This window comes from Eurosta solidaginis, chromosome 1 (genome assembly GCF_040869045.1).
Source record: "Eurosta solidaginis isolate ZX-2024a chromosome 1, ASM4086904v1, whole genome shotgun sequence".
NCBI lineage: Eukaryota > Metazoa > Arthropoda > Insecta > Diptera > Tephritidae > Eurosta > Eurosta solidaginis.
The window spans coordinates 345,428,520-345,446,477 of record NC_090319.1 but is presented as its reverse complement, the minus strand read 5'-3'; the positions used below and the strand labels follow the sequence as shown (position 1 = coordinate 345,446,477).

General features: G+C 34.6%; 1 protein-coding gene across 4 annotated transcripts in view; it reads left to right on the top strand.

Annotated features, from left to right (window-relative positions):
• Nucleotides 1–17,319, top strand: part of Unc-115a (Uncoordinated 115a) — a 125,857-nt gene extending 108,538 nt beyond the window's left edge. For 3 of the 4 annotated variants that reach the window (XM_067762493.1, XM_067762496.1, XM_067762492.1), the window contains 4 exons: nucleotides 1,704–1,770; nucleotides 1,854–1,894; nucleotides 1,970–2,170; nucleotides 4,753–17,319. In XM_067762493.1, the coding sequence (XP_067618594.1) occupies nucleotides 1,704–1,770; nucleotides 1,854–1,894; nucleotides 1,970–2,170; nucleotides 4,753–4,866 (423 nt within the window). In that variant the 3' untranslated portion in view covers nucleotides 4,867–17,319. The remainder of the gene's footprint in view (nucleotides 1–1,703; nucleotides 1,771–1,853; nucleotides 1,895–1,969; nucleotides 2,171–4,752) is intronic. The other variant, XM_067762494.1, reaches the window with a different exon arrangement.
• The last annotated feature ends 639 nt before the right edge of the window (nucleotides 17,320–17,958 follow it).

Sequence of the window (17,958 nt, the reverse complement as noted above, 5' to 3'; positions counted from 1 at the left end):
TTGAAACATTAGAGATTGAAATAATAAATTTTCAAGAATGGTGCTTTCGTAATAAACTATCCATTATATTGATAAATGTTGTTCGGTTACCTGCTGTAAAATTAGGTCACCACTTAAGACTACGTATTCTATTTCTGATACTGTCCTTAGATCCAGTAATAAAATCAAAAACCTTGGTGTTGTATTTGACTCAAATTTTACATTTACTGAACATTTGAATTATTTCATACCTAAGGCGTATTCCTCGTTAGGGTTTATTCGGCACAGCAGCTCTGAATTTAAGGATCCATATACTAAACAATTACTTTATAATACATTTATAAGATCTAAATTGGAATATGCTTCCATAATCTGGAATCCGTTTTATAAAGTAGATACTAATATAATTGAAAAGGTTCAAAAAAAGTTTTTAAAATTCGCCTCGTCCGGTATTAGGTTTGATTTACCTATTCCATCTTACGTTTCTCGTTGCAAATTGATTAATTTGCATACTCTTGCCAGTAGAAGACTGATTTCCGGTTTAGTAGTTCTTCGTGATGTCTTAAATGGAGCTATAGACTGTCCATATTTATTACATTGCATAAGACTTAATGTTCCAACACGATGTCTGCGTCATAATGATTTATTTGCAGTTGACCTTTGCAAAACAAGGTATGCTCAGAATGAACCTATTATCAGAATATTAGCTGAGTTTAACTTGCTATGTAGAGAAATAAATTTAGGTATATTTGCTAATCGAATGAATTCAAACAAATACTATGCTTGTACTATTCATAAACTTTTTAATTATTAATTCTTAGTCTGTAAGGTATGTAAACCATTGACTTAAATTTCATATATAAAAAACACGTGTCACAACATTTTCGGCCGCGATGTACTCCTAAACTACTGAACCGATTTTGAATTTGTTTTGCACCCCGTGTGTAGTTTGATCTAACTTGAGACATAGGATAGGTTATATCTCAGTTCATAGTCGCAATATTATTTTATTGCAAATTTTTTTATTTGTTTATACGTAATAATAAAATGTTAGAAGGCGGAAGGGCAGAGTTAGACGGAAAAGGCTAATTAAAATGTATGCTGATAGGCCAAATATAGGGCAGAACAACGTCTGCCGGGTCTTCTAGTAAATAAATAAATAAACAATTTTCGGGAGCTCGAAAAACTTATTAAAAACCTTCTTTTCTAGGCTGATATTTCGTATTAAAATATTTCCAAGGCATGGGGCTCATTTTTTTCTTTTTTATTTAAAATAACTATGCAAGTAATTTAATCGTATTCGTTAATATGAAATCTCATCAAAAATATCGCCGCAAAAGTCAAGTGGCTAACGTCACACTAAATGGAACTACCTCAATTTTTTGTATCATGGTTCTTAATATGAAGCTACAAATACTTTTTGTTTGCTTTCAGTAATCAACTTTTTTTGTACATTTTTTTTTTATTTTGCTGTGTTTTAAACCTATTAATATATATTTATTTATATTTTTTTTGCTTCCGTTTTTTATGTTGGCACGGCATGAAGTTGTATATTTACATTTACTGTTTTCGATCTTAATTTGCACATTTGTAGATTTGTTAACTTATTTAATTCACGAGGGTACTATCTACTAGTCATACGCACATACAAAATTCAGTTGCTATTTAAAATTCAACAACATGAAAACAAATTTTTAAACCATTTACTTTTACCTACATATTAGGATTTTTCATATGGAGGTCTGGTGGATAAAACTCATAGTACAGATTTAAGTTGTGGAAAATCGGAAGGTTGGTATTTATTTACTTAAAATTTTGTTCTTTTAATAAGTTCTTTGCCAAATTTTTTTAAACAATTTTTGTTTATCTTGCAGCTTCAGTTGATTCCATTACCGATGGTGATAGGCGCGCCTTGGTAAGCGCAATATATGAAAAAATCTCGCCTTATATCGTTTTCATATTTTTTTATCTCCTATCTACATATTTATAGATGGGTGGTGAGCTTCCTGCTTCTAGCACATATTCGGGCGTTTTATCCTATCATTATCCACAAGCTGGTCTAATACGTCGCAGCTTACCTAATATGGCACATTCATTGCTCGTTCATGAACCGGCTAAAATTTATCCTTATCACTTATTAGTCATCACAAATTATCGTCTACCAACCGATGTTGATCGCTGTAACTTAGAGGTAAATAATCTTCAAAGAACGGGGGCTTTGTCTCCGGTTGAAACTAATCGACTTCAGAGTGGAATATAACAATCGCTTTTAAACAATCTATCCAGCTCTTGATCACAATCAAATCTCACTGCAACGATTCGGATCAATTCTATAATAGTTGGCAGCACTCAACTATTGTTGTAGCGATAAGGTTTCTCCCCGAAGGCTTTGGGGAGTGTTATCGATGTAATGGTCACCTGCTGGATACAAAGCCGGTACGCTCCAGTAACACAGCACCATTAAGGTGCTAGCCCGAACATCTCGGAAACGATTTATATGGCCACATTAAACCTTCAGGCCATCCCTCCCTCCACACCTCCTAGTTCCATGAGCAGCTTGGGGTCGCCAGAGCCTCGTCTGTTAGTGAAACAGGATTCGCCACGTATAGGTGAGGTTGACAATTGGGTTTGGAGAAGCTATACATTGCGCTGGCAACCTGAAAGGGATGCGCTACACAGCCCCTTGAATCTGGTATTTTAGTCGCCTCTTACGACAGGCCTACCTACCATGGGTATATTCTGACCCCTACCCCGCTGGGAGAGCAGCACTCAACTCACTCATTTGCACACATGTTATTTACAAGCTTTAGTTCCCGAATAGTCCCTAAATTTTAGTTTAAAATTCAAAGCAAATTATATATAAGTCATCATGACGTTGCGAATGAGTATGTGGGAGACCTGTAATACGAAAACTCGAAATTGTCGCTATACGGTCCGAAGATGTAAAAATAGTCTTTAGCTTATCAGATCTTTATACGAACGTGAAATACTCCCAGCCGTGCGATTAAACCAGACATACATTGTTCTCTATCTATGCTCCGGCCTCACCTCTGTCCCACCATCTTCTTTCTCTTACTTTCTCTCCCTTCTACGTTTTTCAAAGTTACCTTAATCGGCTCATCGTCGTGTGATGGCAGCGTACTCCGCCATCCACACCGAAGATCCTGTGTTCACGCCCGGACAAAGCTACATCAAAATTTTCGAAACAAGTTTTTTCAATTACAAGAAAATTTTTCTGAGCGGGGTTCTCTGCAGTGTTTGGCAAGCACTCCGGGTGTGTATTTATGCCATGAAAGGCTCTGGGTGAAAACTCATCTGCCTTGCGGATGCCGTTCGGAGTCGGCATAAAACAAGTAGGTCCCGTCCCGCCAATTTGTAGGAAAAATCAAGAGGAGCACGATGCAAAGTGGAAGAGAATCTCGACCTAAAATCTCTTCGGAGGTTATCGCTCGTTACATTTATTTATGTTATTTTAATCGGCTCACTCAATTTCCAAATCGCTTACTCTTCCCGCACGCCCTTATCTAAATCTAACTTCTACTATTTATCTATTCCATATCCTCTTTTATTTTATCTATTTGCTCTATTTTTCTTTTCCAATGTGCAGATATACTCGTATCAAGCTGTCAGGAGCTATGTGCAAAAAAACAATTGCACATTTTGTTGCTGTTCTTGTATTTTTCGTTTTTTTATTGTACTGTAACGAATTTCGGGAAATTCCGCTTATTTGAAACCTTCTGCTAATGTTCGAATCGCTGAACTGTCGAATAAATAACTCCAATACTCTGTATTGCAAAATTGTCTTTATTAGACTACTTTGGGAGTAGTACACTTATACTTCACAATTATACTTCACTTCACAACTAATTGGGTGTTTAAATCAAATTGATTTCTGACTACTCAGCTTGCTCTGCTTTTATACTCTCTGTTGCCTTGTCCGCATATTTCTCCAAATGTCTAGACGTTTCTCCTTCTAGAATCTAGGACTTGGTTACCAGCTATATGCATGTGTATTTGTAGTTTATAACCTCTCGCATGGCCATATGCTTGTGTATATGTGAGTATTACTTCGGATAATTACATGTGTTTTCGAGTATCTCTTCGTTGCCTTGTATGTACATATGTGTGTAAATGAGATTGATTTGTTGACGTACCAAGTGTGGCAGCTTGCTTTATTGTTGTTGTGTCTTTATTTAATAACCGCTTAGTGATGTGAGTATCGCTTAGTGATACTAATATTCGTCACAGTACATATGCACCCTCACTTCCGCAGAAGTGTTCTGTGCGGAAAAACTTTGAATCGGACGCCGATTTTGGATCGGTTCGGAGTTATTTTCTGGTTTTTTGTGAACATCTTTTAACAGAAACAAAATTTTTAATTTTCTCTACGGATTATTCATACTGTTGCGTTTATTCAAATATTATTCTATACATTTTTGCAGCGTGTTTTACTGCTGTTCAGATTCTTCTTGTTGTTGTAGCAGTGCTTCGCCCCATCCAATAAATACGGCAACTCACGCATTGTTAACAATATCCTCTAAAGTCGGAGGAAACTTGCTATTTCTACAGGTTGGGACCAGAGTTATAGGGATGTTAGAGAGTTATGATAAGATAGGCCGTTTATGCACTAGCAGCCGGGATAGAATGTTAATCCACTCAGGTGTCGATTCGTTACAACATTTAAAGAAATCCGACGTTTATAATTTTTTCAAAAGCCTTTTTGCTGCACAAAGTTATTTACTTATATTAAAACATTTTTCTTTTATTCCGTAGCGCCATTTGTCGGATGTAGAATTTGAGCATGTCTTACAATGTGCACGTTCCGAATTCTACCGACTACCACAATGGAGACGAAATGAGCTAAAACGGCGAGCTAAGCTATTCTAAATTCGACAAGCGTGGAAAGCAACAAACAAGATAAAAAACACATTTACTTAGCCGGTTAATGATTGGCTGGATACAAAATAGGATTCTCCAACAGCCCACACACATGCACCTGCGATTGTTCGTTAGCTTAAAAGAACATTTCAAAAAACAAAAAAAACGTAGTATATATAATTACAAAAAAAAAAGATAACGATTATTTAATAATTCAATTAAAGCTCAACGTGTACACGCTTGCTTTAACGTAGAGCAAAGCAAAGCAAATACAAAAGCGTCAACGTCAATAGCTTTGCTATTCACGTGCGACAAAACTACACACAATATACCTAGTGACTAAAAAATAGCGAAAAAGCTACAAACGAAAATAAAAAAAATATAATAAAAATAAAAAACGCGCCAGACCGCCACCCTTGCAAACCAAAACGATTTACCAATCAACTGCTAATAGTGAATTAAGTTTAAGTAAAACTGCATGGATATGCAAATACATAATGATCGATACAACAACAAAAATAATAATAATAAAACCAACTTGACAAGCTTTACAGCTATTCAAACATTACTACTTACAAGTATGCAAAAAATAGCAAAACTAAGACAAAAAATAGAGCTTTTTCAATTTTTTTTTGTAGCATATTAATTTTGTTCGCAATTAAATTGTATTTATATAGAACTGTATTTTTTAAAATTATACTATTAAACAGAAACAAAAATAAAAATTTTGGAGATGCTTATATAAAATAGATTTATGTACATATGTATGCGCATATGAAAAGATATATAAATATTATTTGCATGTATTATATATAAGTATGTATGTATGCTGTATTCTTATGACTTATACATATGTATGTACATATCGATGGGTGAGCGCACACTTGTGATAACTGACAAATTTCAAGCTTTTCAGGAGAACATATTTTGTCTTTTAGAGGCGATTGCCTGTAAACGTTAATTTTTTGTGGGATTGTAACGGACACCTAATGTGGATCCGCATCTTTGCGCAATCAAGGTGGATTGCCCCCAGCTCGCTCAGTGTGAGTCGGGTAGGGGCCCTTAACCCTTGTCCAACTTGATGCGGGGCGGATTTACAACCATCTCCTCTTCCTGTAGAGATGCACACTCCTCGCAGGAAGCCCACCCTACCTTGGACCGCTCGATCAATTTGCGTTGCAGCGTGTCCCCATTTTCTCTGCTCCGTCTGACTCCTTTACACTTACCCTTTCGTCATCCTCCCCCCTCCTTAGCCGTTTAAATTAGCAACCCATATTAATTTCTTTTCTTATTTCAATCTATCATTTTATTTATATGACTTAATCCTACTCAAGGAAATCGAAAAAAAGACCAATCTGACGACTATTGAGCCAAATAGCAATATTCATGCAAGACAAGGATTTATATCTAGACAACCAAAAATTCAATGACTATCTGACACGAAAATATGATTTGCATGTAAAACCGATTTATAGAAAATTTTGCCTTACGACGATTATATTATCATTATTTTATCATATTAGGATATATATATATATATATATATATGAACATCTACATGTACTACGTAGAACAAAAAGTATAATTGCGCACAGGTTTAATAAAAACCACAAAAAACAAAAACACGGAATACAAAATGTACACCTTTTTCCAAAAAAAAAAAAAAAAAACAATTGCCGGAAGGCATATGTATATAGAACGCTAATGTTTGCAATTCTATATTTATTCCTGTTTATTCAATAAATTCAAATATAACTCAACTTAAAACTAAACTAAAACTAGAAAGAACGATGTGTTAACTTCTAAGGGAAAGTCCCGAATTATTTGATGCGTTGAAATTCAAAGTCTTATTTTTCGTTGGCTGTTCTATGATGTTGCCACATTGTTGCAGGGTTGATTTGGGTAGTCGCTACATGTATATATATATATATAAGAATTTACACACTTTCAAATTTTAAAACGATGTATATTATCGGAAAAAGTTCGATGTATGACACTGTACCAAAAAATTAGAAATGCATGTAACGGAATTATAAAAAAAGACTTATGACATAAAAAAAGCACATTTATGAATATTCTCGCATCTTGGCGACAAATTGTTCATCAACATATATACATAATTTAAACAAGAATAGCTTTATCTGTGTTATAAAAATTCCTATCATAGAAGATATCTTCACCAATGTTTCCCAATCTAAGATTTGCAATTTATTTCAGGCCTACTTGGTCACCAAAATTCACCCAAACGCTTATATGCTCAATCCGAGCCAATTTCAAACTTGTGCAAAGAACCCACCCTAATGCCTACCTGTAAGAGTGCTCTCAAGGAAGTTCAGGGGTTTGTTGCAGGGCTTATTGACCGCTGCCCGATACCAAAAAAAAAAACGTATTTCTCTAAAATAACCCGTTTGGGATGTCTTTTACGTGTCCTATAGGTGCCACTTAGATTTGGACAATTGAATTCCACATAAAATTGAATTTATATATACATGAAATATACATATAAAGATACGTAAAATAGCCTATTGTATATGCAAACGCTTGCTGCTATCATTTCCGCTGTTGTTGTTGTTGTTGTTGTTGTAGCGATAAGGTTGCTCCCCGAAGGCTTTGGGAAGTGTTATCGATGTGATGGTCCTTTGCCGGATACAGATCTGGTACGCTCCGGTACCACAGCACCATTAAGGTGCTAGCCCGACCATCTCGGGAACGATTTATGTGGCCACATTAAACCTTCAGGCCATCTCCTCCCTCCCCACCCCCAAGTTCCATGAGGAGCTTGGGGTCGCCAGAGCCTCGTCTGTTAGTGAAACAGGATTCGCCGCGGATAGGTGAGGTTGACAATTGGGTTTGGAGAAGCTATATATTGCGCTGGCAACCTGAAGGGTTGCGCTACACACCCCTTGAATCTAGTATTTTAGTCGCCTCTTACGACAGGCATACCTACCGCGGGTATATTCTGACCCCCTTCCGCTCCTCGTCGATCTTGAGTGCCCTTCCACTGCCGGAACCAGAAGATATGTGAGGGTAATTTTTAAATACAGGTGATTGGTATAGGTGACTGGTATACGTGACCAGTATAAATGTATAAATGAGAGGTATAAATGTCCGGTATAATAATTTCCCTGGCGCTGTTAGAGCTTTTCGTCATCCGCGGTGACCAGATGGCATTCCCACTAGAGGAATAGAAAAATACCATTCAGCTCGACTTAAATGGGCTCATGAGATATTTCACGCCAATTTGGCGTTCACGCGTTTTTATTAAGGTGTTCCTGCCACCACAAAATATCACTACATTTCACAAAATTTTACAAATATAAAAGGTACTCAATAATAGGAGAATTACTTTTAGTAAAATGTTTAAATTTTATAGGGCGATTTGAATTGAGAAAGACAAAAATATATGCTAACCTACGAAATTAAAATTTACCAAGGAAATGTAATGCAACAAAAGAAAGGGAGAATTATTTAAAAAAGGGAGATAATGAAACTTTGAAGGGGGGATTAGAACCCGGAAAAATTTATGACCGAAGTCGACAATGGAGTTGCGTGAACCCCAAAATCGCGCAAAAAAGGGAATTAACAAAAAAATATTTACACAAAAAAAATCTCGAAATATGACACTTACCCATAAAAAGTTATTCCACATCCATTATGCAGCCTGGTGGGTTTACTTAATTAACGGACGGAAATCGAAAGGTGTTTTTGAGGCCAAAGCCTTATATATCTCTCTTTAAACAAACTTAAATTCAAACACTTAGTTTCTCTTCTCTTAGCGCGCACAGGGAACTACTTTGATCAAATTAAAATTTGGGATGTGTATTTATTTTACTCTACCACGGACCGCGCAGCACAGGCGAATCGGTGCAATATACTTTAAGACTGATCTCTTTTCTACAGTCACAACCCCTTTTATAGATGGCACCCCAGCAGATACACCGTTTTCTTGTGCCGTTTTCCTATTGTCATCCTCAGTCTCAACCGTTATAACCTATTATCACCACGCTCGGAGCTACCATATGGCAACCCTTGGAATGGAACTTTTCAAATTTCCCATTGTTGGGAATTTTGTTGCCCCTTCATTTTTTGACTTTTATGTTTGTTTATGTTTTTACAAGTGCGCTTATTTATTCGCGAGATTAATTGTGATGTTTTATTGAATTACTTTAGCAGTTCTTTAGTGCCTGTGAGCAAAAAAAAGAGACACGAGATTTTGTGCTTCCACCAGCAAATTGATATCTGCCTCAGGACTGGCTGTGGAAAAGCCACCTTCGTGCTTATGGCAGCCAGGCGTATGCGCCCCAAAATATTTGGCCAAGACTAAAAGTCTAGGGCTAATGGCGTCCAAAAATATCGGCGGGGGTGTCAAAGGACGAAAGCAGAAAATTTTGTATCTGCCAAGGGATATTTGCGGACGAAATTAAAGAAAATTTTCATGTGGTTGTTGTAATTTTGATGGGTTAAATACCCACCAAAAAAAATTGTGCACTTATATAATTGATTTACGCTTTTAGACCCACATTCATTAAAGTTTTCTTTTTTCTTTTCTTTTACAGTGCGGACCTTAGAAACTCCGGCTTTGAGCCCTTTACTCCTTGCTGCCACACTCGAGCGGGACAAGATGCGCTTTCTACGCAACGCGGGGAACACCCACATCCTGACAGGATATTATGATTCCCAATGATGAATTGATTCATTCTGAATCTAAATATGCTAAACAAATATTGATGGCTTTGGCTAGGGTATTACTACACTCATGTAAATAAATTACTTTTTGGTTCGTCAGGAACTTTTAAACTTTTTAACTATGTTTCCGTTGAGCTAGAGACGTGGAACTTGGGGTATAATACGGAACCAGTGGACACTACAGCGCAAACAAAAAAACAATATTGCTTGGCAGCGCAGCGGTCAAGTTATTGAAAAAACTCGTAGTTAGGAACCGATCATATTCATGTATAACCTTTACCGGAAGAATAAAAATATCAAACCAAATTTCGTTCTTAGGTGTTGCAAGGATCATCATATTGGAAAAACTAGATTCTGAAAAAAGGGCGACAAGAAAAGATTACCGCTAGATGATGTTGATTTCCCCATGATTTTTCGTAAGTGGTGAATTTTTGCGCCTGCATACTGGGACGTTCTGAATCAAGGAGCTTAAATAGAGTTTTTACTTTTCTGCGCTTCCTAGATCCCAATACGCCTTGCATAATTGCTGTTAAGTTTCGTGGTTAAAGTTCTCACTACATTTATACCTAAGACATAGGAAAGTTTTTAATGTGGTTACCAAGAGTTTCTTTTGCACATCCTTAAGTACCTGCAGTTCGAACAATCCTCCCTTTTGGGTAATTTCTCCCATACTGTTATCCCTTTCCTATTTATATACTTTCGCCCAAGCCATCGCTTTCGTTTTATAATATTCCTTTTCCACAATTCAAGTTTTGCTCTTTTTCTTGTTCCTAATTTGTCCGGATTGTCTCTCAAACTTGAAACGGTTGCGTCCTGAAAATCTGTATCGGAGTCACCTTTGTCAGACTCGGTGTCTGAATATGGTACCAATTTTGTGGACAATAATGTAGGGACCAAATTATTTTCTCTATAAAAAAATAACGATACCTTCACTATTTTTGATTATACAATGAGAATACAGTAAATTTTTGTAAGAGTTCATTATATTATACAGCCACAATTTCAGTTGACCTAAGAGGTCACGATTTTGTAAAAAATCTCGTCTCGTTTCTCTGCGTTTTCTGTGTTTGCAAGTTGGGCTTGAGTCTAGAGCCGTTAGGTCAATTCTGTTAACGTACTCGGATTCTACACGTCAAAAAAACATGCGAATACATGTGTCGTAGTGCCTGATTCGCCGATTTTTTTTAATCTTTTTTGGTGCGGCTGTGTTATACATTACACAACCACACCAGGGGCGGATTAAAGATTTACGAGGCCCGGGACTAAAATGTATATGGGCCCCCTTAAGGGGAGCAAAATATGATCTTTTTTTTAATAAATAAAAACTGTTATAATTATTTTTATAATTTATTCTCGCAAATATTTTTTTCTTTGGTACTTATAAAAATCGCCATATCTATTTTCACTGACAGTTCAAAATCGCCATATCGTCCATCACTGGTACGAACTTCGTCATTTCGTCTTTCGTTGTTTTTCCGGGAAAATAAACACTAAACAAGTATCGAGTGGTGCCCGCTCGCCGAACGGCGGCGCCTTCTAAAGCGCCGCAACTAGGAAGTTTTTTGCGAACTAAAACATAGATCGACGTTCGACCGGCTTCTGCAACCTCCAAGTGCCATCGATGGTGTTTTTGTGATAATCTAAGCAAGCGGGTTCAGATTACAGTGAGTATATGTCATGATATACTTACTATAGTCCGAACTCTGAACGTGCTTGCTTATATTATCTTATGCTTAACAAGTGCATGTATTCTTTTCCATATTACTATTGTATATAAATTTTGAGGTGCAAAATTAAATTATGTGTATGCAAATACGTAATATGATATTATTTATTCGAGCTCGCGGGGCCTTTCCGATGTTGGGGCCCGGTGAAATGTTAAAAAGGAAAAGATGTTTAGTGTTCAATGTTCCAACATTAAATCTTGTTTTATTAAATAAATTCTTGTCTTTTATAGTAATTTACTTAACCTATACATTCATAAATATCTTAATACTAATAACTAAAAATAAGTACATAGGAAATGGGTTATGCATACATGTACGTTTGTATACAGTCTTTGTATACATGTAGTTTTGTATGCATAACTCCATACATGTAGTTTTGTACATTTAGCAGCGTCAGCAGATCAATTTGAGTGTTTTAATATTTTCCCACCATGGGTTGTATGTTTGTATGTATAGTTTATGAGCTGTGAATGGATGTGGGTCTCATATTCGGCATTCCATTGATGTTGGTTAGCCGTCTGGGTTAGTTCAATAATTTATGTTGGAAAATATTGTAATATGATTATTACTAAAATATATTTGGAGTTTGTTATGCGTAATGCCGCGAATATGTTACAGTGAGTGTGACGTATAATGATACAATACAGTGGGTGTGACGTATAATGCTACACCATCCACCTTAGAAAAAGAGTGTTATACATTTGTTGTGTGAACAAATTGTATAAGACTCTTTGTCGTATTGTTAATATTTTGATATTTTGCTTTTTGTTTTTGATTTGCTGACCTTGATATATTTATTACTTCTATATTTATTGTTTACATTATTATTATCTTAAAAAGAAAAAGTTTTTTTTTTTTTTTTTTGTTTAATGATTATTATTCGTATTTTATTTATTTTATTTATTGTATACATTTTTATAGTCGGATTTTAAATGTGTGCACCCAATTAAAATCCGCTTGTCGGTATATATTCCCTAATGTTTATATATTTATAATAATTTATGTAAATGTGGAATTGAGAAAGAAAAAAAAATTCTTTTTTTCGATTTTTTAGATATTTAATGTGCAATGAGTAACATGAAATGCTTATTTCATACGGTTTAAGCCTATTCTTATGGATTATTAATTCCTTATCCTTACTGTTCCTATCATTATGTAGTAAATTATGCAAACTATTTTCCTATTATATCTATTGGGGTTAAAGTGAAGTATTTTGCTAATGTGTGAAAATATGACCTTAGACCTAGGCAATAAATGATTGTATTTATTTTATTTTATTAAATTAATTCTGTTTATTATTCAAGGAAAAAGATTTTTTTTTTCACTAGGCATTTTTTCTTTTTTTTTCATTCATAATAAGGTAAATCTGTAATAAACTGTATACAATAGAGGGGTTGCTGATGGAAGAGCGGGGTAGCTAGTAGAGTAGAGTGGTTGCTGAGGGAAGAGCGGGGTAGCTATGTATTGATAGTAGTTCTGTTATGGATAAGTGGAAGGTACAGTGGGTGCAAAGAAGAATGTTTCGTATCTTTTAAATGTTATTTTTATATTTTCGATAATTTCCCTATTTTCCAGCAACATCTTTGATCTTATGAGTCATGCGATTTCTGCGGCGGCCACCAAGACAGAATCGTCATGACTTTTATGAAGAATTATTTTTATTTTTATACCGGGATTGTCACAGGCACAACCTCTTTGGTTAGTGCAATTATTTGATCTTAGAGAACTTGGGTACCAATTATTATTTTATAAATTCGCCTACTGCAGTAAATATTCAATTATTTTCACCAATTTGTCCCTCAGGACAACTGTGTTTTCCTTATAAATTTCAAGTCCTGGATTGCCGGCATTTCTTTTATACCTGGTCGAATATTGTCCTAAGTCAATAACTTCCTCAACAATCTGGTTGCTTGAAAATTTTTCTACGCTACCATTTTTCTATCCTAAGATGAAAACGAGCGCGACTAGTCTTTTCTTGCAAATTTATATAGCGCTTTAATATTTATCTATATATATATATAGGTTCTCGGTGTGACTTTTTCTTCATGCTTGTTGTTATGAGCTGGTTGTAAAATATTAGTATATTTTTTTTTTCTTTAGGTCTTGCTTACTTCCACTGTCCTAGAATTTCCTATTGCTTCCTGGCCATCTTTGTCAGGGGGCAATCGAAGGAATTATGCGGATTTTGGATTTGCTGTTCGCATTAGGCAGAGCTACCTTTACTGTCGATTGTGACATTTTGAGACACTATGTGAGATTTTACTCCAATTATTTATGGCTCTTCCTCAGCTTTGAGTTTGGAAATTTGGGTAGAAAGGGCAAAAAAAAAATTTTATATGCGTTGTTGCACGTCATTCGTTTGCCTATATTTGATTTTTATATAGTTTTTAAGAATAGCGGCTATCGCTATTATTAATAGCCCTATCGTGCATATTAAAGCACCTAGCCAAATGTCTGTAGTTTTTGTGTCCACTTGGGCTTGTGGCTCATATTTTACCAATTTATTGTCAACTATTTCCTCTTCAGAGGTTTCTTTGCCGAATTCATAGCCAGCTATGGCTATCATAATGCCTTGGGCTATTTTTGTCCACCAAGACATTTTGGCTATTTTCCTGCTTCTATGAGTAATGAACTAAATTTTAATTTTTAATAAAATTTTTCGATTTTATTCTTGTATCCTATGCATTCCATTTTACTTTTATTATTTTTCCTTATTTAGTTGACATAAAAGTTTAAGAAAGATTTCGTTGGAAAAATTTGTTTAATTTTAGCATTTTAATGTAAAAATTTTTTTTCATTTTACACGATATTTTAAAAATAATTTTTTATGCTATTTTTCTGTATTTTCCTTACCAACTTCGTATCCTGCGATACCTATTAGTATAGTTTTCCACCATGCCATTTTTTAAAAAAAATTTTACTAAGAAAATTTGTATTTATTTATTTATTCATTTATTTGCCAACCAGTATATAATTTAGTATTAGATTTTAATTCAAAAAAAATTATTTTTAATTTGGGAAGACCGTTCTTATCATCCTAGCTATTTATTCCTCTGTTGTTGTAGGGTTTTTTACATCTTCTACTGTAGGTTCCCTTTTCATGCCTATTTTCTTCCAAAATGGTTTTAACCATAGGAGCTGTTTTTCATAATCTACCTCTGTTTTATTTCTAATATCTTTATCTTCCCATGTACTGGGGTGTTCCCTGTGATTAGACGACATTCCAATTTACTCAAAAAATTTTATTTTTTCTTTCTCAATTCTCTAATCTTGTCTTTTAATTTTAATCTATCCTCGGTTTTTGTTGTTAAATTTAGTAGTTTATAACTCTCAGCTATCTCTTTCCTTATTTTAAATTCTTTACCTCCCCGTTTTCTTTTTCGGATTTTTGGGGTAGGTATTTTAGGTATTTCTTCCTTTTTTACCGACTGGTTCCGTCGCCGATACTCTTCTATAGTAATTGGTGTCGGACCTTGTTTGGTATTATTACGGTTTTCAAGAACTTTCTCAGAAATTTTAATGAATTCTTTTAAAGTGTCTTCACACTTTTTAAAAATTCTGTGAAATTCTTCCGTTTCTATCTCTTGCATACTAAAGAGATAACTAAGTTTTTTTTTTTTTTTCAACAAATAAAATTTTTGCTCGACGTTAAAAAAAATTTTTTTTCAATTAATTTTCTTTCATATTATTTATTTTGTTTCCTACTTAGAGAGACAAAAAAAATCCTAAGCAAAAACTTTCGTTTTTGCTCATTGTTTAGCGTCCATAAAGGCCGCCCAATTTGTTTTCTAAATTTTATACCTATTTATAATATAAGCTGCCAGTTTTTGTTCATATAACCGATGCTCCGTTGACTGTTAATGTATCCTCTCTCGATGTAGCTATGTTTCTCCTGTCCTGGTTTATTCCACTTCTTATGCGATGATTTTAGCCATGTAACTTCTGTCTAGTTTATTCCACTTCTTATGCGAATATATGTATATGTATCCGTGTATCTTCCTGTCCACTTGTTGTTAGGTGTATAGTGGGTAGATCCAAATGGTTATGGTTGATGTGTTTGAAATAGTGGTGGTAGAATTTGATTTGCATTTCCTGGTGTTTTCGTCAACATTGGGTGAGTGTTGATTTGATTCTATAAGGTGAATCCTGGGTTTTATTTTTTCTTTATTTTTCCGAACTGACAGGCTCTTCTAGCCAGCTAGGTCTTTTAGCAGTTGTGCTAGTTATTGACCTAGGCTGGCAGGATCGCCATGAAATGTTAAAAAGGAAAAGATGTTTAGTGTTCAATGTTCCAACATTAAATCTTGTTTTATTAAATAAATTCTTGTCTTTTATAGTAATTTACTTAACCTATACATTCATAAATATCTTAATACTAATAACTAAAAATAAGTACATAGGAAATGGGTTATGCATACATGTACGTTTGTATACAGTCTTTGTATATGTAGTTTTGTATGCATAACTCCATACATGTAGTTTTGTACATTTAGCAGCGTCAGCAGATCAATTTGAGTGTTTTAATATTTTCCCACCATGGGTTGTATGTTTGTATGTATAGTTTATGAGCTGTGAATGGATATGGGTCTCATATACGGCATTCCATTGATGTTGGTTAGCCGTCTGGGTTAGTTCAATAATTTATGTTGGAAAATATTGTAATATGATTATTACTAAAATATATTTGGAGTTTGTTATGCGTAATGCCGCGAATATGTTACAGTGAGTGTGACGTATAATGATACAATACAGTGGGTGTGACGTATAATGATACAATACAGTGGGTGTGACGTATAATGCTACACCGGGGCTATAGCCCCTGATAACCCCTCCCTTAATCCGCCCCTGAACCACACAAGCCAAAATAAGGCGGATCTGGTAATGCGACACATGTATTCCCATATACTTTTGCATGCTTAATCCCAGTCCGCCATCAGAACTCACCTAACGGATCACGGTTTTCCAAAAATATATATTTTAAATAAAATCACCAGTGCTTATTTTCTGTTTTTTTTTTAGGTTAGAGCCGAAACTAGACTCGATAGGTCAACTCTAATAGCAGATTCGAAATCTGCACGCCAAAATATATGCGAAGGCAGATCAGCATTTTAAATTTATTTTCAATGGGAAATATAAACTTGTTAGATCACTTAACACATTTGTCGCACTGACTTTAAAATTTTTTTTTTCTCGGACGTTGTGGCAGCGCACTGCCATCAAGTGGCACGATTAAACCAGGCTAATCCTGTTATTTTGTTTTTGTTTTTTTAATGCATACATAGTTTTTTTTTTTTTTTGTATCCTAATTCTTATTTGTTTTATTTTTTATTTTTTTTTATTTTTATAATTTTATTTGTTACCGAGTCTTTGAGAGGCAGTGGCTTCTTATGCGCCGAGATCTAACACCGCTCAGCTACAGAGAAACTCATCAGCTGAGAAATATAGATTCACAAAATACAATAGATTAAAAGTATAAATATAATTTTTTAATTATTAAGAGAAGATAGAACCGTTTTTTATGGCAAAGTCGCTCCGAAACATCAATTGTTCTCGATTGAGAGTTTTACGCACTTAACAGATATTTCCACTGGTTTCTGAGCCGTCATTATTGATAACTCGCTTACAAAAAATGCACACTAGGTAGGCATGATGCTGAAGTTTCAGAAAGTCAGTTTTGGTCAAATAGGCACTTAGCAAAAGTGTGTACTCACCAATCGATATGTATGTGTATAAATACATTTATAAGTATACATACCTACATACATGTATTTATACTTACATTGATTTCTTTTATGCATTTGTATTTTTTTCGCATATTTATTAAGGCGAAAAAGGTTGAAAAGCAGAAATGATGCTAAATTTACTAATTTGCTTTCTAAAATGAAAAAAAAAATAAGATAGATACATAATGAATTGAAAAATTTCAATGCAATTAAGATAGAAACAAAGGAAAATTGTGACACGCGCTGCAAATCTTGATATAATAATTGCATTCAGTGATGTGTATGTATTTACAAATATACTATGCTTAAAATTTATTTAATGTGAATTCATGTTGTTTTTCTTTATTAACAGGATTCGGAACAATTGAGTTACAAGATTATGGTCTTCATCATATAATACCATCGGTTGCATGTCACCGTCTTTTAAAATACTGTTCAGTTAAAAGGTTTGAAATTCGCGTTAAATTGTCAATTCACAAAAGAACAGCTAGTTGTAAACACGAAAATAGCACCAAAAATTACACAGGCCGACAAAATTTAACCAACATTCAGACCCAGAAACCAGGCTATATACTTCCGAAGGTTTATGATGCGAAAATAAGACTCAATTCAAGAAAATTAGTAATCGAATATATCATGTCTATGTTATCTTAATCGATTTTCAGGTGTAGGAAAATTTAAAAACATGAAAATTTCAAAATGCGATATCTGAGCGAAAAAAAAATTATATTTGAGCAAACTCAACGCCATTTGAAAGAAGAAGACTTGTACTTAAAGATGCCAGCCTATTATTTTGGTGAAAGAAAACATCTGCAAGGCTACATAACCTCAAATAATGGCAAAAACGGTGTTTTCTGCACTTTTAGGTTAGGATATCCCGAAAACCAGAGCTGATAGAGCAATTTTGAGGACAGATTTCGATTCATCGCATCAAAATCCTTCGAAAATATATAATCTGGTTTCTA